The sequence below is a fragment of the Talpa occidentalis genome, unplaced genomic scaffold (genome assembly GCF_014898055.3).
Source record: "Talpa occidentalis isolate TD23 unplaced genomic scaffold, MPIMG_talOcc4v2.1 talOcc4.2, whole genome shotgun sequence".
NCBI classification, from domain to species: Eukaryota; Metazoa; Chordata; class Mammalia; order Eulipotyphla; family Talpidae; genus Talpa; species Talpa occidentalis.
The window spans coordinates 108,291,945-108,318,438 of record NW_023602073.1 but is presented as its reverse complement, the minus strand read 5'-3'; the positions used below and the strand labels follow the sequence as shown (position 1 = coordinate 108,318,438).

At 35.5% G+C, this 26,494-nt stretch overlaps 1 protein-coding gene across 5 annotated transcripts in view; it reads left to right on the top strand.

The window, feature by feature from the left end:
- The first annotated feature begins 169 nt into the window (after nt 1-169).
- ATG5 (autophagy related 5) overlaps nt 170-26,494 on the top strand; it is a 207,343-nt gene continuing 181,018 nt past the window's right edge. For 4 of the 5 annotated variants that reach the window (XM_054699069.1, XM_054699071.1, XM_037520166.2 and 1 more), the window contains exons 1-4: nt 170-412; nt 8,561-8,727; nt 16,754-16,881; nt 26,244-26,322. In XM_054699069.1, coding sequence (XP_054555044.1) covers nt 8,620-8,727; nt 16,754-16,881; nt 26,244-26,322 — 315 coding nt within the window. In that variant the 5' untranslated portion in view covers nt 170-412; nt 8,561-8,619. The remainder of the gene's footprint in view (nt 413-8,560; nt 8,728-16,753; nt 16,882-26,243; nt 26,323-26,494) is intronic. The other variant, XM_054699068.1, reaches the window with a different exon arrangement.

Sequence of the window (26,494 nt, the reverse complement as noted above, 5' to 3'; positions counted from 1 at the left end):
AGAGGGAAGAAGTCATGAATTTGCCAAGAGGACTGACCCCACCTCCATGCGCTCGTTCACTGCGCGCATGCTCACGCGGGGCTCTGGCCTCCGCGCAGGGTGGGGCGGATCTCCGAGGGCGGAGTGCGGCCCACGTGGGGTCCCGTGATGTCATCTCCGGGCGCCGAGGGTGACTGGACTTCCAGTGGGCTTCCCGGGATCCGCGGCGCTGCGGCTGGATTCTCTGGATCTCGGAGGGCGGAAGTGCAGCAGGCTCGGCTCCGACCTCCTTCTGCGGCTGCGCGGGTCCTGGGGACTCCTAGCTCGTGCGCCTTTGCGGGACAGTGTCAATTACCCTGCGCCTCCGCCCAGCTAGATCCCGGGACCTGAGCGACTTCACCGGTGCGGGCAGCCGGAGGAGCCGGCGCTTCTGGTAGGGGGTGTGTGTGTGTGTGTGTCCCCAGAGCGAGGGAATGCCTGGAGGAGGTTGGGGAGGTACCAGGTAGGTGTGGTAAGAATGAGTGAGTGATCGGGGAGAGGAACGCTCCCCCGGCGGCCGTGTCTGAAGGTGGTTGCTCCGGGGGAGGTGGGGTTGGCCAGGTGCCTGCCCCGCAGCCCTGGGGCCGGCTCAGGGTGTAGCCCGTGCGATCGCTTTCAGGGAGCGTTTCTGTTCCTTACTAAGGTAAGAAGTCCCAGGTCTTACGGCAGACTCTAGAGTTCAGTTCAGGACTGCATTTTTTTTTCCGCCCCCGGTGGAACACTTATTTAAATCATAATGATTTCACCGGCTGTACAGTTCTATGGATTCGGTGGACAGTTCCTCCCTACAAGTTATCTTCTCCAGTAACGGCGTTCCTTGTCTTATTTTAATGGCATTTAGTGCTAACAAAGCCGTTTTCTGTTGGCAACGTGCTTTTACGTGCTTTAATTATTTAGATTATTTTCAGATCATACTAGAACTTGAGAAACCTTAAAGAAACTGAATTGGTTCTAGATTTTTCTGAGGCGTTGGGAGACACAGAGTATCTTCATCCAGAATGAAAATCCAGAGACTGTCAGAGAGTACTGGCCTTCCAACCTTCTAGAAGATAATTTATAAGTCTGAGTCAGAGGCTCTGGATACTTGGATCTGAACTATATGTGACTTTCATAGAGGAAGGTGGTTGAATTTTGAATTTGAAAGTAATGCTGTTGGACAAAGGGTGGTAGTTAAGTAGGATTTTACACTAGGCTTAAACATGTGATTTGATCTTCAAAAGTATGCTGGTTAAAAATAGGGTGAAATGAAGAGAAGAGTAGAACTCTGTGGACATGAGTTTTGAGACTGATGTATGGTCTGTAAGTGTAGATTAACTATTAATTTAATAAGAATAAAAACTAAACAAAACACTGCAAAATAATAAAGACTTCTGCCATCATGAAGTTCACTTTGAGGGTAGGAGGAAACATTAATATAAAAAGTAATTAAAGTACAGTATTTGTCAGGTGGCGAAAAGAGCTAGCAGGAAAAAATAAAGCAACAAATGCTATCAGTGTTACTTTCAAATTCAAAATTCATCTAACAATTCCCTCTATGAAAATCACATATAGTTCAGTTCAGGTTCAAGATTCAGATGTATCGGATATTGCAGCAGTGGCCTTAGAAGGATGATATTTGAACAGAGAACTTAAAAGCGACAAAGGTACCATGTGGATGTAGTGGAAAGAGCAATCAGAAAGTCCCAAGGCAGGACCATACCTACTAGTTTGGCTAGAACCAATGAGCAAGATGGAGAGAAATAATAAGCAGTTCAAAATGGGGTCAGATCATCTGTCTAGTCTTGTAAGACTTTATAAATTTTTACTCTGACTGGGGTAGTAGGGTTTTGAGTAAAAGAGAAAACTGATCTGATTTGTGTTTGAAAGGATATTTCTCATTACTGTGTTGTTTATCTGCAGCAAGGGCAGAAATAAGAAGATCTGTTAACAGGTCTTTGCATTTATCCAGGTTAAAAGTCAGAGTGACTTGGATCAATGTGGTAATATGGAGCTGGTGAGAAATGGCCAGTTAGACCTTTCTAATCTTGCACCTTCAGGTATAAAGAGAGCCAAGGATGACTGCCAAGGTTTATGGTCTGAGCAACCAAAGAATAGAAGCCAACACTTAGTGATATTGGGAAGACCACAGAGTTAATAGGGGAAAGGAGAAAAGTCCTGAAATAATTTTTGGTTTTGTACAAGTTAAATTATTCAAATGAAGTATCGATATTCAGGTAGTATATTTGAAACTGGAGATGTTTCGGCTAAAGGTAAAATATAAGTGCAAGAATTGTTAATGTATAAATGGTATTTAAAGTCCAAGAGATCTGCAAAGGTGAGTTCAGTGACTGAGCCCTGGGGATGAGGCTGTTTATTAAAACCCCTGTTGAAAATTACTGATCTTTAGGAACAGTGGCATTGGGGGGTTGGTGGGGAGGTGTGGCCCGAGGGAGGGAGAGAGAGATTGATTGGTGCTTTGGTGGTAGGCATGGTGTACAGGTGTGAACATGTGCCCCTAAAGCATTTAGTATCATAAGCCAATATAACTCAAACATAAAAAGAAAGAAGAGGTAGCCCTGCTGTACATTCAAGAAGCTTATTTCAAGTAGATTGTATCTTGGATTGGAATTCCTGTGTTCCCAAATGGTGATGATAATGTAATGTTTGAGAGGGAAAAATATTTTTTATTTTTATTTATTTGTGTAAGATTGATTTTTATTTATGCATACAAGAACTGGAGTGTAGGCCAGAGGTGGGGGCCAGGTGAGAGAATTCACTGGAGGCAGAGCAGGAAGAACAGGCGGATCTGCTGAAATACACTGCTGAGAGGAGCAGTGGGCGAGACTGGAAAGGTCTGCTGTACCATGTGTTTTAGCTCCCTGGCTGGGGGTCAAACTCATGCTGCAGTGGCTGCCTAGAGCTTGGTAGGGCTGACTTTAACCCCTGCGCCACCAAGGAGGTTCAAGTAAAAGTTTTTTTCTGAGATAATGAAGTTTGTTGAATTTAAAGTGTAGTTGTACTGACTTGGGAAAGAGTTTAGATGGAAAAGTGTCTTAAGTAGCTAGTATAACACTTGGATCTGTTTCATATATTTACATATTTTCCAGTATAACAAAAAAATTTCACCGCCTATATGCTAATTATGCTAGTATTGGGAATAAATGGTAAATATGACTCAGTTTCTACTGTTCAGGAAATCTCAGTACAAGAGACAAATAAGCATAGTTGGAATGCATGGTTATAGGATACTATTATAGAAGTAATTAGATTGGAGGTTACTTAGTGGAAAGCTTACCAAGAAGGTGATGTTATAAACTGACTCTTAAAAGAGGATTAAGAGTTGACCAAAAGAAAAGGAAAAGAGATTCAAGCAGAAGAGTCATGGAAGCACAAGGAAATGGTGTATTAAATGGATAAACAATTTAGTAAGTGGTGACCAAGTGCTAAACATCCAACAGCCCTGTAAAATTAGAATTATCTCTAATTTATAGATAAAGACTCAAAGAAGTCACCTTTGTTCCAGGGACACAAGGTTATAGGTGGATGTCAGGGTTTGAAGCCATGTCAGTTGGATTTCAAATCCCCTTAACTACCTTACTGTATTGTCTGCTGTCAGCATTTAAATCTTCCCTGTCCTTGCTCTTTATTCGTCAGCCAGTTTGTTACCTACTTTTATTCATTCTCCTTTCTATAAACCTCTTATTTGTCTCTTATCAAGCCACTGATACCAGTGTAAGTGAGGCACTCAGGTGCTTTAGTTGCTGGAACTGCCTCTCTCTTACTTGATCTTTTGTGTGCTGCCACCAAATAAATGGTTTTATTTCACAGTTACCACCTTATATTATAGGCTCTCTACACTTATTGGATGATAGTGAGAACCCACAATTGTCCATTTGGTGTGCTTCATGTCTAGTCTCATTTTACATGAACAGATCTGACATTAAAAGTATAATTGTTTTTATTTCTCAGCACTTAATCCAGTGCTAATTTAAACATTCTAGCTTTTTTATTGTTATTATTTTTTTATTGAAGAAAAGCCTGGTGAATTTTCCAGATAAGGAAATTGAGCCTTAGTGCCTAGGATCACATGTCATAATGTTAGCTCTTTTATTATTCACTACTGCCAACCCAAAATTTCCTTAAAAGTTGGCACATAAACTGTTTCTGCTCCCTCCCTGCCTTTGCTAATGCTATTTTGCTCTACTTAGAATGTTTGATTTCTCTTTGCCCGTCTGTATTCTATCCATCTATTTCCTTGATTCACATTTAAAAAATTCTTCCCTGACCACTGATTGGATAGATTAATACTGTATTTCTGTCCTTCCCTCCTCCTTATGAAAACTCCCACATAGTAATATTTAGTTACAACTGTAGACATCTTGGAGTTGGCAGTTGCTTTGGGGTGACAGAAAGAATATGAACTTCGAAATCAGAGATAAGAAATCTTTAGTATAAGCTTATAAGGAAAAGTACAGGTGAAGTGAGGAAACAAAGGTTCTGCTTGAGTCATGTCCGGAAGTCTGGATTCTGGAGAGTGCCTGTATTGGAAGACAAGGTGGGGAAAGCTACCTTAAGTGTAAAGAACCTGCAGCATGAGCAAAACCATAGAAAGGGGAGTGTATGGTATATTTAGTAGATTTGGATATAATTCCTCTGGGCAGTGTCTGTGGTTTTAAAAATACATTTTCATTCTTATCTTTTCCATCATTTTATGTACCCTTGCTGCCTGCCATAAAACTACATATCAAATAGCCAAGTATTAACTATTAAATTTGATTAGCAATGTCCAGTGCTTAATTTTTAGTTATTTTCTTATGCTCTTGTAACTCCTGCTTATATCATATAGGCCTTTTGATTATTCTTTGTTATTGAGGTCATGCAGTAAGTGGTAGAGCAAGGTTTTGAATCTAGGCAGTCTGGTTCCATATTGGACATTTTGAACCCCCCACATTGTAGGGCCTCTCGAGTTAAGCTTTTGTTCTGTTTTTCATTTTAAAAAAGGATTATTAAATACTTAATGACATTTAATTTAATCTGTGTACCAGCCAATTTTTCATGTGTATTTTTTTAGTTAAGTGTATTCATTATATTAGAATTAAACTTTTTTGTCCAATTTTATTGAGAAATAATTCTCAGGTATTACCATGTAAATTCAAGATATACAGTGTGACTCTGATTTATAGGTTTGATTTTGTTGTACAGGTTTGATTTATATATGTGTTGTAGAAGAGTACCACAATACCAGCTAATATCTGTCATTTCATAGAGATAATATTAAAAAGAAAAGAATAGGGAAAAAATTTCTTCTTGTGATGAGAATTTTTAGGATTTACTCTAATAGCCTTCCTGTGTATCAAACAGCACACTAGCTATAGTCATCACGTTTTATATACATCCCTAGTATATATTTGTCTTAAACCAAAATTTATACCTTTTGACTACCTTTTCCCAATCCCATCTCCTCTCCACCACCTCTGATAAACAAAGTCTGATCTCTTTTTTTTAGGTTGTACATGTAAATGAGATAAACAGGGATCTGACTTGTTTCCCTTAGCATAATGCCGTCAAGGTCCATCCACTTTATTGCAAATGGCAGGATTTCCCCCCCTTTTTAAATGTCTGAATACTACTCCATTATATATGTATCACAACTTCTTTATTCATTAATCCATGAAAGGACAGTTGGGTTTTTCCAGGTCTTGGCTATTGTAAATAATGCTGCTGTGAACATGTTTCTTTATGTAAGAAACTTGCCTTCTTACATAATTCATTATAGATGAAAATTTAATAACATAGAAAGATTAACATTTTGTGAGTCTACAAATTTGGGTCTATATTTTGACGTAGTAAGTAGTCTTGTTTGCAGTTTCCATAACTCTGTACAGCACTTTCTTGTCTCAGTCAGTCCATTCCTTGAGGTCTTAAAAGAAATATATACGTAAGAAATAGTGATATGTGGGGGGTTTATCTTTCACTGATTTTGTACCTAAAACCCTACTGCAGAACTTTGGTAAAGTTTTTTGTTCCAGCCTAGTTTGCTGAAGTTCTTCAGTGAGATTATTGCTACTAAACCAGTAAAATTTAAGTCCAAACTTGTATCACTGTTGGGTAGAATATCTAAGAAACAGAGAAGAGGGAGACATTAGCCATTTCTTTTTACTGTTCCTCACACATGAAAGGAAGATGCAAAAGAAAATGCCACAGACCAAAAAAGCAGGACGGCCAGATGTTGTTATCTGACAATGTAGAGGGAGAGAAAAGGAAACTGTACCCAGATCCATGCATGGTATTTTGGTTTATGGTGACTCCTGCCTATTTATAAACATGGCTCAAATGGTATCCTGGAATGTAACCAATCAGATTTTTATTCCTTCTTGAGAGGACAGTGGTTGTGGAGAGGGAACGCACCTTTCCTTAGGTGACCATAAGAACCTTAACTTTGCATTTTCTTTTGAATTGTAGTTTCTACCTGTTTTTTTTCTGAAAAAGAAAAGTCATCCCATGTGAAAATACTGATTGTGACTTTTCAATTTTAAAATTATATTTAAATGCTCATGAAGTCTCTTAGGAAGGGAGCTCTTTGCCTTAAGTTTTATTTTGTTTTGTTTTTTTTCATAGGAGAGGAATCTCAGTTGTAGCTATGATGTATCATTGCTACAGAAACCACTGCTTATCACTTTTATATCAGGTCAACTTTAGATTTGTCATAACTCAGATTTCATTATTTTCTGCAATCAGTAGATTCATTTAAAAAGAATAAACTATACATTAATGTCATCAGGAAGTGGTGAGAACTTCCTTGTTTTCAGTGAGCTAATTTTGTGTGATGTATAAACTTGGAAATTTTCTCTACAATACAGAAACTCAGTATATTTTTTGAACTTGAAACCCATCAATTCGAGTTATGTGACGTTTGAATGCGTGTATCATTTGCTTCAAATAGGGACTTTTATGGATGTGGTTTATTTTCATATAAATTAGAACATAGTGGTGTGCTGGAAATAACACTAGTCTCAGTTCAAGTGACCAGTTCCTATCCTGGTTTGACTGTTACATAGTGCAGTCAAATTATGTGGTCTTGTTATGTTGGATAATTTTTTTTCACCTCTTCTAGCTTACTTACCTTTTGATGACTTGTACCTTATTGACCTCCAAGGTGTACACAATTTTAAGTAATTTCTGGCAATGTTGATGCACTTGACATTGGTCAGTGGAAAACAGGACATAAGATCCTAGAATAATTCAGTGTTAATAATTGATATTTGATTGGCTAAACTAATGTGGTTATTTAGGATGTTGCCACAGGATACATTGTAATGAATTATGAATTGGCTAGCCTGTGAAAGTTGGGAAATGTATAAATATAAGAGTGAAGGGATATTGTAGAGGGAGAGTACACAGGTACCTGTAGTTTTTCAGCATTTGCTCATAGAGTTTATTCTAGTGTTATCTAATTGTAGAATATCAGTACAAGTCACTTGGATATTATGGCAGTCAAAAGTTATGTGCTGCTTTACTCAGAATATTTTTGTTTGCAGATTTAGTACTGTATTTGCGATATCACAGCAGAGGCACTTAGTCTGGGATGGAGGATTGTGAGCTGGATTTGCCAAGTGAGTAGGATTTGAATAGGTGAGAGAAGAACATATTAGACAAGGGCAATGATAGAATAGAGAGCAAAGTGTTTAAGAGACCAGTTTTGCTATTTAAAAGGGTTTTTAGAAAGAAATATAAGAAATAAGACTGGAAATATTGGTGTGATCGAATTGTGGACAGGAAGAAATTTAGAATGGATTTATAATAGGGTTATAGATAGTTTCCAAGATGAGAGAGATGTGTATTTTTGTAGAAAGAGAGGCAAAACTGTCTGGACTAGGAAGGGTTGGATATATTAGATGGAGCAGGAATAATTGTGGGAATGATATTTTAAGAGTTGGGCTAAAGTGACAGTGGGGCATAGGTGAAGAGTTCACTTTAGATAAGGGCTAGACTTTGGGGCATAAAAGAATACAAGTAGAGTTCAAGTTTGACTGATTTTATTACTTGCATACTGTAGCATTTGTAATTTATTTTTTTATAAGAATTATTTATTTATTTATTCATTTTTTTTAAAGATTTATTTATTTATTCATACAAGCACTGGATACAGTCAGAAGCGCGGGAAGGTGAGAGAATTCACCAGAGCCAGAGCGGAGAGCAGAACAGGCAGAGTGATGAAGTATGCTGATGAGGGGAGCAGCAGGCCATGTGGGACCCTTGCAGGGAGCTGGGGATCGAACCAGTGCTGCAGAGGCTGCGGGCAGTGTCACAACCCAGCGCTCAACCGCTGTGCCACCAGGGGAGACCCAGCATTTGTAATTTAGAGTGGGTTACTTCTGTGATTCCTTTAAATAAATAATAGTTCTGCATATACAATTTGTTTTACTAATTTTTGCATTTGTTTTAAAGCATGCCAATCATGATTTTGAAATACATTAATTTTTTTCTGTAGTCTTTCTTTGTTTCAGAGCAGGTTCATTCATCCTTGCAAGGATTTGACTAATGTTTTTCATTTTATTTTCAGTTTGGCTTTGGTTGAAAAAAAGAACTTAGCCTATATGTACTGCTTTAACCACTGGAAGAATGACAGATGACAAAGATGTGCTTCGAGATGTGTGGTTTGGACGAATTCCAACTTGCTTCACCCTGTATCAGGATGAGATAACTGAACGGGAGGCAGAACCATATTATGTAAGTATGTTGATGGTAGCAAATGGGATTGCTAACTTTGTCAGATTTTTTGGTAAATAAATATATAAAAACCTGAGGGATATTTCCAACATTTTATATTAAGTCAAATGTGTTTATTATGGAAAAAAGTTGGAAAACACAGATAAACAAAAAGAAAGAAATAAAAATTACCTCTAATCCTATCACTCAAAGAAAAAAATCCACCATTCACCTGTTAATATGGGACCTTCTTGACTTTTTTTTCTTATACATAAAATATATTATAATACAATCATAAGTTCCATACTTATTTTTTTAACTGTAACAAATTTTGGAAAATGATAGGGTTAGATTTGATTCTCTTGTATTTAGATGATTCCAAGCAACTTTTTAATGAATTTTTTTTAATTGAATGGTCATATGAATGTGTGTGTGTTTTCATATATTCATGAACTAATACATATTATTTAATACCATAACTTGCTATATACAGACTTGCAGGTTTATGTTAGAGCATTGTCTGTTCTAAAATAGAGTATCAAATAGCTTCTTATTTTTAACCTGCTTTTTTTCCTTTTCTAAGTGCTTATGCAATCTAAACTTATGCATCTGTCTGTTGGAGAGAATACTATCCTGACTCTTTTTCTGAATAGCCCCTGATAGGCAGACAATCTGTTATCATTATTTTATCATTTTCCTTTTGTGTCTCAGGAAGACCAAATACTGTTTACCCAGGAGGATCTGGAAAATTGGAAATTGTATTTGTAGTGCTCAACTGTAGATTCACTTTAATAAAGCATGCCCTTTGCTTTTTTCTTTTTCATTTGCAGAGGCAGTACCTCTTCAGTCTGCTCCAATTTTAAGTTAAGGAGTCCATTCATTAGCTTTTTAGATATAGGGACTATTTTCTATTTCTCTGCACATCTCAGCATCTGGCATAAGTCCTGCAGATGGTAGATATGTAGTGCATCAAAGTCTCCCCAGAGTCATGTTGAGAATTTGTTTTAAATTGTCTCTGGGTTTTTCTTGTTACTTGAAATGACAATTTCAGAGATATTAAGTGGTCTTTTGTTGCTTGTATTGCTGTAATCGTAACTGTTCATACACATTTGTCATTTTAGTTTTGGTAATCACAATAGTTTTCTTTTCTGCCTTTAGAAAAACTCCATAGTTAAAAACAGAATGTGGTCAATAATTCCATTTATCAAGTGTATTTTTTCTGTTCTCCTTCTGTAATATGGCCTAGAATATCATTTGTTTTCAAACTATTTTTTGTTATTTTAATTAAAACATTTAACCTTGGTAACTTTTAAACAATATCTAAAAAAGGAGATGTGTCTAGTTGGCAAAAGTGGAAAAACAAAAATATGATTGAAGTTTGTTTACTTTTAATTCAGAATATGATATTTGACAGACTTCCTGTAGTTAAAAACATCTAAGTAAAGAATATAATGTTTCCTTTTTAAATATATGAAACTCTTTAATATGGAAAGACTTGTGCGATCAGGTGAAAATGACAGAAAGTATTGGGAAAACTGTAGGAGGAAGAGGATTGTTTTGTCTAATAGGTCATTTTTTTTCTTGAATTGCTATAAATCCTCCCCAAGAAGAAATTATTACGTAGTCATTATGGTTGTGCTTTTGAAGAGTATTGGATGATAGATATATAATAAATATTAAAAAGCAAGGGTTTAAAACCATGGAACATAATCCAGATTTTACTCTTTAAATACATATATTTTTAAGTATAAGTTGATACAGAAAGAATATGAAAAAACTTTACATTGATTAGCCTTAGAATTATAGGTAATAGTTTTATTGCCAGCTTTAAATCTCATCTATCTTGCTTATAGATTAATCTTCAAAGTATTTTTAATTGCTCTGGTTTGTAATAGTTATAGTTATAATGCTTCAAAGACTCTGAGATGAGGTTAAAATATCATAACTGGAACCAGTAGACCTTTTTCTTTCATATTCTCAAAACTCAGGCGAGGTGACATAACAGCATTGTTTCTGTGACCTGAAGAATCTATCCATATGAGGTGGAGATACATGGAAATGTACTGATAGTTTACTTTTTATAATGCTTATTGATTATTTCTTACAGCTACATTTTTGAAATACACACTCATATCAAATTCATAGTAAATATTTAAAGAGTCTCTGGAATTTTCTGTTTTCATTGAAAAAGCATATTAGGGCCTCCCCGGTGGCGCAGCAGTTGAGCGCTGGGTTGCAACACTGCCTGCAGCCTCTGCAGCGCCGGTTCAATCCCCGGCCTCCGGGCGAGGGTCCCACATGGCGCGCAGACCTCTCCTGTCGCCCACTGCTCCCCTCAGCAGTGTACTTCGTCATTCTGCCTGCTCTGCTCTCCCCTCTGGCTCTGGTGGATTCTCTCATCCTCCCGTGCTTCTGACTATACCCAGTGCTTGTATAAATAATAAATAAATCTTAAAAAAAAAAAAGAAAAAGCATATTAATGTTAATAAAATGCTTGTTTCTGCATTTTAATTTGTTGCCACTCCATAAAGCTGCTTTCAACCTGTATCTTGTATGTTTATCCTTTGAGAATGATGTCTTCTTTTGCAGGGATATTAAGAAGGAAATTTGCTAAAAACTAGGCAATTTTACAGTTTTTATTCTTTCCATTATATTTATTAAACTTTTGCTTTTCATTTAGATTTTCCAATATAAAAATGTACATCCTAATTTTCATGCATATTTTGCAGCTTGTTACCAATTTTGCACCATCATATAGATGGTCATCAGTCTGAGTAGACCCTAAACATACCCACTTGTCCTTTTATGTTTCTTTAGTTTTTCTCCACTACGACCATATCTCTGAGCTCTGACATCAACTTTCTCTCTTCACAGGTGACCTCACTTCCTACTTCACAAAGGAAATAGAAACAGTGTGCTAGGATCTTCCTTAACTTTGTTACCAAGTCTGAAAAACCCACTTTCATCTATCCACACATGTACTCTCATATGTTTTAGTGGGAGATCTTTCCTCTTAAGTAAGACCCAAGCCTCTGTCTGTTCTGAACCCCAACTTCTGACTTCTCAAGAAGCTGGTTGTTTCACCCCACCCTGCTTTCTTTCTTTTACTTTCAACCTCTTTCTATTTACTGACTCCTTTTCAGCATTAATGTTTTTTTACATTCTTCCTATTCTAAAAGAGTTCTCCCATCTCTCTTTCTACTCTTGTTTTTCCTTTACAGCCAGATTTCTTATAAAGCTTGTCTATACTCATTGACTTCTTCCCAGCTTTCACCACTTATTTTGCTATAATACATACTACTCCAATAAAACTGTTCTTGGCACAATCAGTAATGACGTCTTTTTTCCCAGACCTGTCATCTGTTTTTGAATTTTCATGTGATTTCTTAGCAGTATTTGATAGTGTTGGCGGTTTTCTCCATTTTATGGCACTCTCCTTTCTTGGTCTTATAGTGCCTTGTGTTGCTGGTTTTGTTTGTACCTTTCTGGTTGTTTTTTGGGGGGGGTGGGTGCACAGTGTGCTCTCCTGTCCCAGATCTCTAGCCTTTGCTTGTTCCTCAATATAGGCATTCCTTGGGACTTTGCCTTTTATTTTCTCTTAACCTTCCCCTGCCCCAGAGTTCTTATCCATCTTTAGGGCTTTGTTGAGCATCTGTATCTCAACAACTCCTAAGATTTTCTTCTGAGCTCCAGATCTATATATCTGATGAATATTCTCACTTGGATGTCTAGAAGGAATGCCAACTAATTTATCTGAAACTGGGCTCTTCATCTTAACTCCCAGGTGGAGTTGGTCTTCTGCCATATTCCCTTCCTATTTTGACAAGTAGATCTATCATCTGGCTAATTAATTATTCTTACCATGAGAGTCCCATTAAGATGAGACTCATTCTTTGATGCTTCTCTCTCCCATATCCTTGATATTTAGTCAGTATCTTAGTCCATCTGACTTTACATCTCAAATATCTCTTGAACTTAGGTGATTCTTTTCATAGCCACTGCTGTATCCTAGTTCAGACAACCATTTAAAAACTGGTGGATTTCATCATACTAACCCAGTTTCCTTGGCTTCGATCTTGCCCTCTTAGTTTTCCAGCCTGCACTTGGAATAATCTTTTCAAAACATATCTCATCTTGTCACCTGCCTACTTAAAACCTTAAAACCTTGAATGGCTTTTCATCGTCTTTAGGTTCCTCAATGAAATTTATAAGATTCTCCGTGCTTTGGTCTTTTGATTCTTCAGCACTGCTCTGTCCTATTCAACTTCTTTGTCTTTGTGTTTACTCCATCCCTTCCAGCAGTTTACTCTGTCTAGAATGAACACCAGTATTTCCCACCCTACTCACATCCAAACACTCACAGTCACCCATGTTTGGTTCACTCCTGCCCTTTTTGATTCCTGCCTGAAAGAAAAAAGACTGTCAAGGCCTCCTGGAGCTCCTATATTCACTTAAATGCCTTTGCTACTTGCTCTGATAGTACTTTTTTACTTCCTTCTTACCATTTATCATATTTGTAACTTTTCTTTTAGAATCTGTCTTCCTCCCTAGATTGTAAAGTCCTTGAGAGGAAGAAGTCTGTCATATTCAGTGTTCTATCCTCATTGCCTGTGTTAGGCTCCTCACACATTGAATGGATCTGAATTCTGTATATTTCAATCCTCTTTTTGTTCTAGAAAAGTAAATCTGCAGTTTGAAAATATTGGATAAAATAGGATTTGGCATAAATAAGTAAAATTGTAAGCACCTTTTTCAGAAACATAAGTATACAGTTGTGTAAAACATATATTCCTTATAAGCTGTGGAGAAAATAGTGACTCACTGTATCACATTCACTAGATACTTGCATTGTAATAGGAAGAATAAGAGGATAGATTACATGTAACTGACAGTCTCTCTCCTCAGAAGGGGAATCTTCTTCATGTTAAAAGAACTAAAGAACTTAGAAGACATTAAGCAAATTGAAATTAACTAGATCCAAAGGGACAAATATTTTATGATTCTGCTTACATGAGATTCCTAGAATAGTTAAATGCATAGTGATTACCAAGAATCTGGGGAAGAAGAGACTGTGTAATGGGTACAAAATTTGAATTTGGGATGATGAAAAAGTTTTGTAGAGAGATCATAGGGGTAGTTGCAGAGCAGTGCAGTGTGAATGTATTTCTCTCTCTCTCTCTCACACACACACACACACACACACACACACACACACACACACACACACACACTCACACGAGATATACCTAAGAAAAAAAATGAATGATACAAATGTGGACATAGAAGGTGGGGTGATGTCTTTGGCTGCCATTTTCTTTTCATTTTTGTCTGTTTAAATACTAGATAAATTGTATTTGTACTTACTCTCATATAGTCAATTTTAAATCAGAGTTATTTCTTAGTGTTATAGTAGATATTTATATTAGTTACAGATTATACTCACAGGCCAGTTTGAAGGAAGATTCCAACTACGTTGCAGTGTGGATTCTGTTGGGACATACTTTTAAGATTATTGTTTTCTATTTTTTGTCCCACTTAACTTTTGGAATCTGATTTCTTTAGCAAATTGTGTACTTCTACCAAGCAGACACTATTTTGGGCTTTGGGATTATAGCAGTGAATAGTGTAACAAAACCCCTGTCTTAATGAAGCTTATATTTTAATGTTCCCCATTTCTTGTTGTAAAGAAATTTTTGTTTCCTGAAAATCATTTGTGAATTATTTAGAAATTTTGAACCCTGGCCATGTATTAAATACAGCATTCTCAGTCAGGAGCTGATAACCATGCTTGTTAGTCCTGATGTACCTTCCTTCTTACCATCTACATAGATTAATATTATTCTCTATAGAATAGATGCTCAACAGGCATCTTAAAGTTCTAGACTTACCAATAGAAAATTTAATAGACTTATAAATTTTACTTCTTTTTTAAAAAATGGCCAATTCACCTTGCTGTTTTAATTTCTTAGAAACTGTTCATGTCACATCTGTGTTTGATTCTGTCATTTCTGACTCTAGTGAATCTTTTCTGTGCCATCTATTTAATAGAATGTGATTTTGGCTTATTTTGTATATAATAAGTGCTTCCCCATAAAATAACTAGTGCTTTTCCTTATCTGTAGTATTAGTTTCCCTTTTTTTCTTCCCTAATCATATTCTGATTGTTTCTTGTAAAAGAGGAATTTATATTCTGTTGAATCCACAATACTGTCATATTATTGTGCTCATAGTATTAGTAACCTCTGTTCCATATTGGGACATACCAACAACCGCCCACACCCATGTACTCTATAGCCCCTGGGACCATTGTTATATTCTCTTGGCTACTGGGACCTGTTATCTTGTTCCTTAAACAAACTATTTCTCTTTGTGTATTTTCCAAACCAGTAACTCTAATTGATTTACTGATCAAAATACATAACCTTGAATCATTTTGCAGAAAGAGAGGAAACAATTTTATGAGCTAAAGGAGAAAGCAGCTTAGGAAAACAAGAAATTAGTCTATCTACTGCAAAATGAAAAAAATGAATTTTTGCAAATCTCCTCCTTGTATCTACTTGTGGATTCTTTATATACATCCTTCCCAATTTTTCAAAATGCTCTTAATTTTCCTGAGAACCTTTCCAGAGGGAAAAACAATGCTGGCCTTCTTGTTATCCCAGTTGAGTCTTTACCTAGCCCAGCATTCCGTGCTGACTTTTCCATCTTCAAAGTGCAAGTAGATCCAGCCTTCATAAGGACAAAATTGAGTAAGGTGAATGACAGTGACACAGTCATCAGTCTACCAGCATTATATCTTAAGCTTATGCTTTATTGCAGTTTAAAAATTTAATTGTGCAGTTTAAAAAGTCAATCTTTGACTTAGCTCTTGCTTTGATTTCTTCCTAGTAATAACCAAAATCTGTTCAGATTTTCAGACCTTCCTTGCTGTTTCAATCATTCATCTTCATCTCCTGTATAATATATCCTTAACAGATTTCCTGTCTATAATCTTTCTTGTCTTCTTTCAGTCTTTTGTGTGCAGTTGCTAGAATGTTCCTCAATATTACTGTTTATCATAAGGCCATCCTTTTAGTCATGACTTTGTGGTAGACCACTATTATTTATTAAATTAAGTTTTCTATTTGACCTTTATTTTTTTTTTTTTTTAAAGATTTATTCATTTGCTTATTTATTTATTTATTTATTTATACAAGCACTGGGTACAGTCAGAAGCGCGGAGGGTGAGAGAATTCACCAGAGCCAGACGGGGAGCAGAGCAGGCAGAAGGACTGAAGTACACTGCTGAGGGGAGCAGTGGGCGGCAGGAGAGGTCTACGCGCCATGCGGGACCCTCCTCCGGTGGCCGGGGAGCAGCCAGGGATCGAACCGGAGCTGCAGAGGCTGCGGGCAGCTTCACAACCCAGCGCTCAACCGCTGCGCCACCAGGGAGGCCCTCTATTTGACCTTTAAAGGCCTTCTGTTGCCACCATGAAATAATTCCATAAGAAATTTGTCTGAGTATTATTTTAGCTTCGTAAAGAAGAGGGAAGATACATCTTTGTCTTAGTGTTCTTCCTTGCAGCTAGTCTAATATGTAATAGATTATAAATCTGTGATGGCAGTTGAGAAATCCTGATTAATAAGTCAAAGTATACATTAGAATTAAGTTTCTCAGAACAGTTTAACGCAGAAAAATCATTTTAATTTTTAAGTTAAATTTGATAGAACTAGTAAGTATCCTAAATAGTACGACATCTGATTATATTGCTTGTTTATTTGCAGAAAAGCATTATAAAAAGTTTATACATAGATTTTTATTGTTTATTCTGGGCATTTATGCCATAGCTGTACTTAAATTAATGACCCCTTAAGTAATTTTAATATGTCCTAACTTTTTCACTTTGATTTTCTGTAGACATCAATTGTCTGTGTATTGAAAATTCAAATTAATGCAAGAAGATGACTTTTCCCTTAAAATTCAGAAAGCTTTATAGTGTGTATATATATATTTTTTCTTTTTTGAAAAAATAGTAAATAAATATGGTTTTAAAATTTTTCATTTCAGTTGCTTTTGCCAAGAGTAAGTTATTTGACGTTGGTAACTGACAAAGTGAAAAAACACTTTCAGAAGGTTATGAGACAAGAAGACATTAGTGAGATATGGTTTGAATATGAAGGCACACCACTGAAATGGTGAGTGAATATTTCTGCTACTATGCATTGAGTATATGCTAGCTTTAAGGAAGTATAGTGACCTGAAGCTTAAAAAGTTCTTTAAAAAAAATTACTAGTCTCATTCATATAGTGACTAATTATTTTTAAAGCATTGTTAGAATATTTTATTGAAATTATTTCTGCCTTCTATTTGGATGCATGAAAAAACTCAACAAATTTGTGTGTTTTCAGCAATAGATTTTTATATCGCAAAGTAATTGTATATTTAGTACCCAGATTTTTTTACAGCTATGTTTATAGCTCACATATGAATCACACTATTCAGTTTTGTTTCTGTCTCTAAAATGCTTATGAAAAATGGTAATTATGTATATGGCATCTTTCAAACTGATTAACACATTTAGTTGACCACTGTATCATAAGCACATCTTGTTTAGCCTTGGTTTAGTATTTAAAATGTATTGATTTCCTTTTGATATAAAAAGTCACTTTGATATTTATTTTTAAGAAATGTATTGACAATATATAGTAAATCTGGATTTGTGTGTGTGTGTGTGTGTGTGTGTGTGTGTGTGTATGTATTTACGTTTCTTCTATACTAGGAATTTTGTTAACTGTGCTTCCAAAGCTATTTTATGAAAGAAAGAAATGAGAAGACTAAAAAATGGTTCAAGGAATGCTGGTATATAGGTGTTGATGTGCTGCCATATGGTTATAATTAAATGAAATGATACAAATAAGTCAAGATTTAAAGGACGTATCCAAAATTTAAATAGGTTAAAGATGGACTTACTCTTTGGATCTGGGACTATTAAAATGAAGTTTTAAAAAGAAAACTAGTAGGTGTTAAGTTCAGTTGACTAGCATGCAAGAATTTCTGAGAAACCAGAAGTGAGCTTTTGGATTTTACTTTGTGCTGATGAATTCCCAAGAGTGAGTAGATTTTTCATAATGGTTTAGAAGCACACAGGTGCTATTTTGTATTGCATTTGGATCATGTCTCTCACCTTTTGAGGAGCTTCTTGGAAGGGATGACAGATTTCTTTATGTAGCATTCAATTTTAATTAAAACAGAATATGAGCTTCATGATCATATATCAGACTTACTATGAATCTTGAATAGTTCTAGACCTCAGACAGCATGGATAAGTCAATGTTTTTTGTTTCTTTTCATTTCTCAGAAGAATTGGAGGTTTTGGAATGGGAAAAGTGACTTAAAAGACATATAAGAGGAGCAAGATCAGGAAAGTAGAGGGAAGGAAAGAGGGGGAAAGGTTGTGGGTGAGTAGTACTAGGATATATCTATGTTTTTGACAGTCTGGATGTTGACAGTCTATGTTTTTGACAGTCTGGATGTTTTGATAACTGGATGTTGAAATTGTATTGCTTTATGTGTATTAATTTCACATCATCATAAGAATTTCTACAACTGAAGCAGGATTTTTCAGCTTTATCACCAGAAAGCAGAGATTCTCCACAAGGGACCCTCTTGACATTTTGACCCAGGATAATTCTTTGTTGTGGGAAGGCTGCCCGGTAGGAGTTTTAGCAGTAACTCTGGTAACCCACCAGTGCCAGTAGCACTCCCTCTAGTGGTGATAATAACAAGTTGCGGGGGGGTTGTTGGTGGTGGTGGTGTATGTGTATGTCCATCTCCAATTAAGCAACTTTGGAAGAGATGAGAATTCTCAATTTAGGTTTTATAGTGAATGGTTGCAAAATCATCTATCAGCTGCTGTTCTAATCAGACTCACATGGTGGTTATTTTTGTATTTGATATGATTTGTATTCTATAGGTTTATATTTTATATGTGTCATTAGTCAATAATGTTTGGTTTCATTTTTCCTGTTACTGCAGAGACATGATTTTGGCTTAAATATGTCATCTTCCTCTTTTGCCAGTAGTTGCCACATCTGAAAGCCCTTGTAGAGTGCCATGTGAACGTAGTTATGTTCACTTACCTTCAGTGTAGTTTTTGGGGTGGTAAATTTCTGTGTGTGCTGTTCCATGTTATGTCATGCTGTAAGCCTGTTGTATTTAGTGACTTTTGATTCAACTGTTCTTTTAGTGTGGTTAGATAATCCAGTATATTTGAGGAATGAATGGAATCCGGGTCCTCTGGGAACTGTTCCCTCTCCCCCCCAATAATAGCGATATTATCCTAGGTTAAAAAAATTGTCTTCCTGGAAATATACTATTAATATCTACCTGGCATTTAAGCAGTGTGCTTCATAGGGAGTAGGATAGTAGTATAGAAGAAGCTTAGGTACCACTGAAACTTTAGTGAATGTGGACTTTTGGGACTAAACAAGTGTCTTTAAAAGTAGAAGAGCATTTATTTGCTCTTTTTTGGTACTTGATATGATTCGTGTTCTGTAGGTTTATAGTCTACATATGATATTAGTCAATAATGTTTGGGTCCATTTTAATAATGTTTTGGTCCATAATAATATCTTTTTTATACTTAATTCTTTGAAATGTTAAGTAAATTCAAGTAAGGAAATGAAACCAGTTTAAAGAACTTATTAAAAAAAGAACATAAAATGATGTATTTTCTCCTTCTATAATTCTGTTACTGATTCTGTCTTCCACTTTAGTTACTTGAGTTTGCTTCTTCATGAAAGGTAACAGTTCTAAATGCTAAAAAAAGAAAACCAGTTCCAGATAAATCATAGTCAAATGAGAAAAATGTGACTTTCTGTTCCTTTTGGTTCAACCTGGAGTAAGAGGATAGCAGCTGTGTTTTTCCCCAAATAAATGCTTTGGTTTTAAACTTTTTAAGAAATAGTGTATAAATTCAAATTAGCAGTAACTAATAATAGCATTCTTAAATACTTAACTATTCTTAAATAATATTAGAAATAGGTAATGGCCTAGTCTTAAAGCATATTGTGTTTTCTCATTATAGTCAGTTTTTCTCTTTATTCTTTTGTGTATCTGATAGACTGACAAGGGAATAATAATCCCAGACATATAATTTACGATTAAGTAAAATTTGTCTGTTGTTTGGAGTAGAGTTTAATGCATTTTGACAGTTGTATACAGTTGTGTTACTGCTGCCATGATCAAAATAAAAGATAATTTCTATTACCCGGCAAAGTTCTCTTGCACTCTTATCCTATCTTCCTAATTACAGTCCTTGGCAGTCACTAATTTCTGTGCATGTAGTTTTATCTTTTTCAGACGCCATATAAATGTAGTATATAGCCTTATGTGTCTGGCTTCTTTCACTTTACTTAGTATTTTGAGATTCGCCTTTGTTGTTGCTTGTATCAGTGGTTCCTTTTTATGACTGAGTCCTATTCCATTGTATAGTTATGCCACAAATAGTTTGTACATTTATCAGTAGAAGTACATTGACTTGTTTTCATTTCGGAGCCATTAAGAAATAAAGCTACCACAAATACAATTCTTGGTGTAGACGCTTGCCAAGCCATATTTATTTAATTTATTTTTTTTTAAATATTTTTATTTATTTATACACACAAGAGCTGGGGTGTAGGCCAGAGTTGTGGGAGGTGAGAAGATTCACCAAAGAGTGGTGAGCAGAACAGGCAGATCTACTGAAATATACTGCTGAGGAGAGCAGCGGGCGAGACAGGAGAGGTTTGCTGTGCCGTGTGGGTTGCTCCCTGGCTGGCCGGGGATTGAACTCGTGCTGCAGAGGCTGCAGAGGCTGTGGATTGCTTCATAGTGTGGTGCTTAACCCCTTGAGCCACCAGAGAGGCCCAAGCCGTATTTATTTTGGAAGAGAAAAAAAAATAACTTCTGTTTCTATGTGTTTGTTGTTAGCTTGTAGAATGTGATTAAATTTTGTTTCCTTAACCTTGCCGAACTTTAGAAGTGTTTTGGGGATTTTCTAGGTGAACAATCACTTTATCTGCAAATGAAAATTTTTTTTCTTTCTTCCTTTATAATCTGTAGGTCTTTTGTTTTCCTTACCTTATTGCACTGGCTAGAACTGTGTTGAATTAGAGCAGTGAGAATGAGGACATCTTATGCTCTTGATTATAGGAGAATGTATTCAATCTTTCGAGGTTAAATGTGCTGTTAGCGAGGAGTTTTATACATACTTTTTATTAAATTGAGGTAGTTTCAGGGGCTCTCTTATGGCGCCAAGGGGTTAAGACACAGCACTATGAAACTGTCTGCAGCCACTGCAGCATGAATTCGATCCCTGGCCAGGGAGGTGACCCTCATGGTGCAGCAGACCTCTCCTGCCTCACAGGAACTGAACAGGCAGATCCACTGAAATACACTCCTGAGGAGAGCAGCGGGTGAGTCAGGAGAGGTCTGCTGTGCCATATGGGTAGCTCCCTGGCCAGGGATCGAACTTGTGCTGCAGAGGCTGCATCTTAACCCCTTGCACCACCAGGGAAGCCCCCGATATTCTTTGTTAACAGTGATGATTTCTGTTTTTGTCAGCTGTGGTAGAGGTTTATCAAATTTATTAATTTTTTTTAACCAACTAGATTTTTTTTTTTGTTTCATTGCTTTTTCTCTGTTTTTCTATTTTGAATTTCATTGATTTCTCTGTAAATTCTTTCTCTTCTGTATGCTTTGGGTTTCTTTTACCCTTTTTCTAGTTTCTTGAGATAGGAACTTCACTTACTAATTTGAGATCTTTAAAAAAATTTTAATTGTGGTAAAATATACAGAATATAATGTTTACCACCTTAACCATTTTTATACATTTTAGTTGTATTAATTATGTTCATATTGTTATGCAATCAGTCACCAGAACTGTATTTTCTTACCTTGTCTTTAATGTAAACATGTAGGTTTATAAATTTCTCTCAGCACTGCTTTAGCTGCTTTCCATAACCTTTGTTATGTTTTTATTGCCATTCATTTAATGTGTTTTCAGAAATTATCCTTTGAGACTTTCTCTTTGACCATGAATTATTTGAAAGTGAGCAGTTTAATTTCCATATGTTCAATTTCCATAAGTTTCCATATGTTGTTTTAAAGGTTTTGAGGTTTTTCTTCCTATTACTGATGGTTAGTTTGATTCTATTGTAGTCAAAAACACTGTCATTTTGATTCTTTAAAATTTGTTAGGGTTCATACTTCACTTTTGATTCCTTTATTATCTAGCTCCTAAGTTCTGATTCTGCCTTCTGTGTTTTGAATTTTTCACTCTGTTTAACCTGGGCGAGGACCCATCTAATTTCTCACAGTGATCATTTTAGTAACCTCTTGATTTGTCTTCCTACCTCCAATGCTATTAATTTCAGTTTATCTTTCCCAGATCCATAAGTGATCTTTCTAAAATACAAATCTGTTGTTGTTAACTCTCCTTCTTAAGGACCCCTTAATAACTTCTAATCTACATTGTAAAGCCCAACTCTATATTATGACATGCACGTGTGATAAGGTCCTCCTTGAGCCATTTCTTTCCAGATGAACTAAATCATTTGTTTTTGTGAATGTTGGGTGACATTTTCTGCTTGAACTCCTGTGCTGATGTTCTTTGCTGAATCTCTTGCTCTTCCTAGTTTCCTTCCTTCTAAGGATTCATTTATTTGTGTGTATTTCTTTGCTCTTATTTTAAATTTCTAACTTCTTTCTACTTTTATGATTCTTTTATTCATCTCTACCTTTATCCATCTCTATACTGTGTGTACTTCCTGTGTACTTGTCATATTGTCATTTTGTATTGTAGCGTAATGGTTAAGAATCTGATTCTGGAGCCAAGACACCAAGTTTCAGATCCTAGCTCAATCACTTATAAGCTATATAACCTCAGGCAAATTATTTAAACTGTGTCTTATTTTTCTTATCTGTAAAATGAGGATAATAATAGTACTTCCTTCCACCAGTTTATTTCAAGGATTAAATAAGGTAACACATATAATGTGCTTAGGACAATGCCTAGCACAAAGTGCTCAAGAGCACTCATAATTATGGTCAACATCATACTCTTACTATTCGTGCTTACTATTATTGTAATTGTTTTAAAATTCTGCATGGGATGCTTGTACAGGGGCTTTGTACCTTAAGCAGTAACACATAAGAGGTACTAAGTAAATGTTTATATGATGAATTAATGAATCTAAATTAATCTCTTTGTTGAGAACACTGAAGCTCAGAAAAATGAAATAAATTGCTCAAGTGAATGAGTAGGACACAGATTTTAAGAATTTTAGTTCATGGCTCTTTCTGCCATACATGTGATGTTCTGTTTATTATTGACTTTTCCCCTAATTCTGTGTATTCTAATTGTTTGTGTTAATTTGACCGTTTTAGTATTGAAAAATATTTGAGAACAGTGCTTATCACATAATGAACATATATTATTATTGTTGATTTATGAAGAAATTCCAAAGCGGTTTTAGCTGATTAGTGCTTTGTCTTCTACGGTCTTTTGTCTCTGACTTTTAAAAAATGCGTGGGAGGTGGAAAGTGTTGTTTGCCACCTTTTGTAAAGTGATTTGAGTAGTTTAGTCAGCAGAGGGTGCTCTAACATTGCATTTTAAGGGGTAAAGTTTTCTTGTTAGCATAACTCAGCTGTTCATAATTGGGATGTTAATTTTCTATTAGATGAATAACTGTGTTCTTCTCATGAATTCTTCATTAGCATACCCTAATATTCATTTAGACCTTAGGCCTTCAGCTACAAAATTTAGAAAAAGTTTCTTTTTTGTCAACTATAAAACAGGTGTCTCTACACACCATGGTGGGGGGTGGAAAGGACAGATTAGGGTCAAAATAAGAGGGGGTGCAATTGTATGAGGAATATAACCAAAATGAAAATGCATACGTTGTGCAAAAACGAAAAATGATGTAAGAATTATATAAAATAAAATCTATTAAATTAAAAAAAAGCAGGTGTCTCTAATGGGACATTATTACTTTGTATAAATTGACTTATTGTCAGGGTTGGTTGCTGAAAGTAAGGAGCTGAAGCTACCTTTAGAATTAAAAAAAATAACAAGGAAGCAAACAAGTACTGATGTTGATCTAAACATAATAGAATGACCCAGAATTTAAAACTGTATCTATGTGATTTCACATGTAAAATGTAAATTTTAACAAAAATGCTTTAGTGAAAATGTGTAGTTTTTTTAATCTTTAAAATATCTTTCAACATCTTTATCATAAATACAATGCAGACTCTCATGTTTAGTCATTTTTGTGAAGTTGTGACTTTCTAGAATATTGTAAGTCATTCTGTGAAGTAGGTTTTTAAAATGTGGTTTACTTAGCATTTCATAAAGTATCCCGTTGATTAATTTTATACTTTTTTTTAAGATTTATTTTTTTATTTATACAAGAACTGGGGTACAGGCCAGAGGCGCATGCAGGTGCAAGAATTCACCAGAGGCAGAGTGGGGAGCAGAATAGGCTGACAGACCGAAAGCACTGCTGAGGGAAGTAGTGGGCATGACAGGAGAGGTCTGCCCCACCGTGTGGCAATCTCCCTGGCCGGCTGGAAATCGAACCCGCACTACAAAGGCTGCGTGCAGCTTCACAGCACTGTGCTCAACCCGCTGCGCCACTGGGGAGGCTCAGTTTTACACTTTTTTATACATAAGAATAGGCTTAAAATTCTGTGATACATAGTACTATCTTATAATTATTTGTTTATGCCAGAGTACAGTAAAATTGTAATTTATGAATTACTTCAATTTGTATTTGAATTGCACTCTTTTATTCAGTGAAGTGTAACCTTGTTTCTAATGAGTAATAAATTTAGCAAACTTTGAATAGGGTGCATTTATTTCAGTTAATGGAGTAGGATAATGGTTCTCTAGCATGGGGAAGTTTCCTTTAATGTGATCTTAGAATATTGGTTTCTTTCTCCTGCAGATGTTGAATGAGAATAAACATCCTAGCTAGTTTCACAGCATAACTCTTACTTCTATACCAAATGCCAGTATGTGTATGTGTATATTGGCATATATAATGAATGGGTAAAGAAACAACTTATGCAAAGAAAAATGCAAATCTTACTAATTTTGAGAATTAAATTTAGGAAAAAGTGAGCAATTTAAGGAAGAGAAAGAAATGAATAATGTGAAAGTAGATCTAATGCTAAATGTTCTGCTGCAGTAAATTTTTATAGGGCAATACATTGAAACTTTAGCTAATTGGGTCTTCTTCTGGGATATATTCCAAGTTCAAATCCTCACCGCTTCCTTTTCTTATTAAATTTAGGTTAGATTGGCAGGAGTGGCAACATATCGGCCAAATGGCAATATTATGATTTTCTTATAGTTATGGCTTATATGGTTTCTGTGTTGTGGGTTAGGAACCTTCTGACAAAATGATATATAGAATATGTTCTAGAGGAGTCGAGCAAATTAGTACTTTTGAAATCCTTGACATAATAAATTGTATTATAAGAGAAATTAATTATATTAATTCTTGCCAGTTCTGCTTTATTTTATAGATTCTCTTGCATATTAACAGAGTTTCAGAAACAATTTTAAGTCAGTTAATTCAGATATCATATTTGTTTGGAGTTAGTATCCTTCTATCAAAATCATTTTGACATAAACATCTGTAATTATAGGATTAAGTCATTAATATATGGGAAAGAATAGGACTGTATGCAACATCAAGCAATCCTTTTTGCTTTTCTTAAGTGGATTTAATTCTGATTCACAAATAAGCTATCTCACTTTAGATCCTTTAAATTAGATTTACCTTTTGAAATCTGCAAGGTTTGTATTATTAACCTGTGTTTACTGTTAAAGAATTTGCTTTGCAGTTCACTAATAATTATATTAGGAATATTATATTATTAAGAAGTCCAAAATTAATTTTTTCAAGAAACTTTTGAATTAGTTGCAGAAGAATATTTGGTGACTCTGTAAAAATGTTGACATATTGTTGTGTAAATTAAGCAACTTATGGCAGTTTGTAAAGGATGATCCTAATCTATATTTAGTTATGTATGCATACATAAGAGACTGGAAATTTATATGCTATATAGCCACAAAATAAATGATTACCATTATTTTAGGTGTTCTTCTGGGCTCATATTTTTCTAAAATTTTAGATTGTTGTACAACTCAAAAATAGAGTTAAATTTAAAAAACTAATTGCCCAATATAAATACTGAGATAATTAGTTGCTATACTACTGTGAGCTAACAGTGCTCATGGCTGGTAAAGAAGTCTTTTTGCATGATCCCATTATGTCTGTTGAGGCTTCCCTCAGCTATGAAATGGTTAGAATAAAAACCACTTGATGCCTGGAAACAAGTTTATACCTTGTTAGCCCAGGCAAGTAACTATATAAAATGTTACTTTCCTGTGATTCGTGGCCAAATGTCCCTGATAATTGATAATGTGCTAGAAATCTATTTTGGAGGTTGTAGTTATAACTTTAAATATTTATTTTCTCTCAAAATATACTCTTTCATTTTTAGGCATTATCCAATTGGTTTGCTATTTGATCTTCTTGCATCAAGTTCAGCTCTTCCTTGGAACATCACAGTACATTTTAAGGTATAGTTTAAATAGCATTTCCCATTTGTCACACTTGTGGTGCTTAGTACGTAGACTTAGAGTAGATTTTTTTTTAAGTGTAATTGTTTATTGCTTTTCCATGACACTTTTTTAATCTCTAAGCTGCCAGTAGTGTTCATCGATAAAACACCTTTCAGTTTGTTCCTAACTG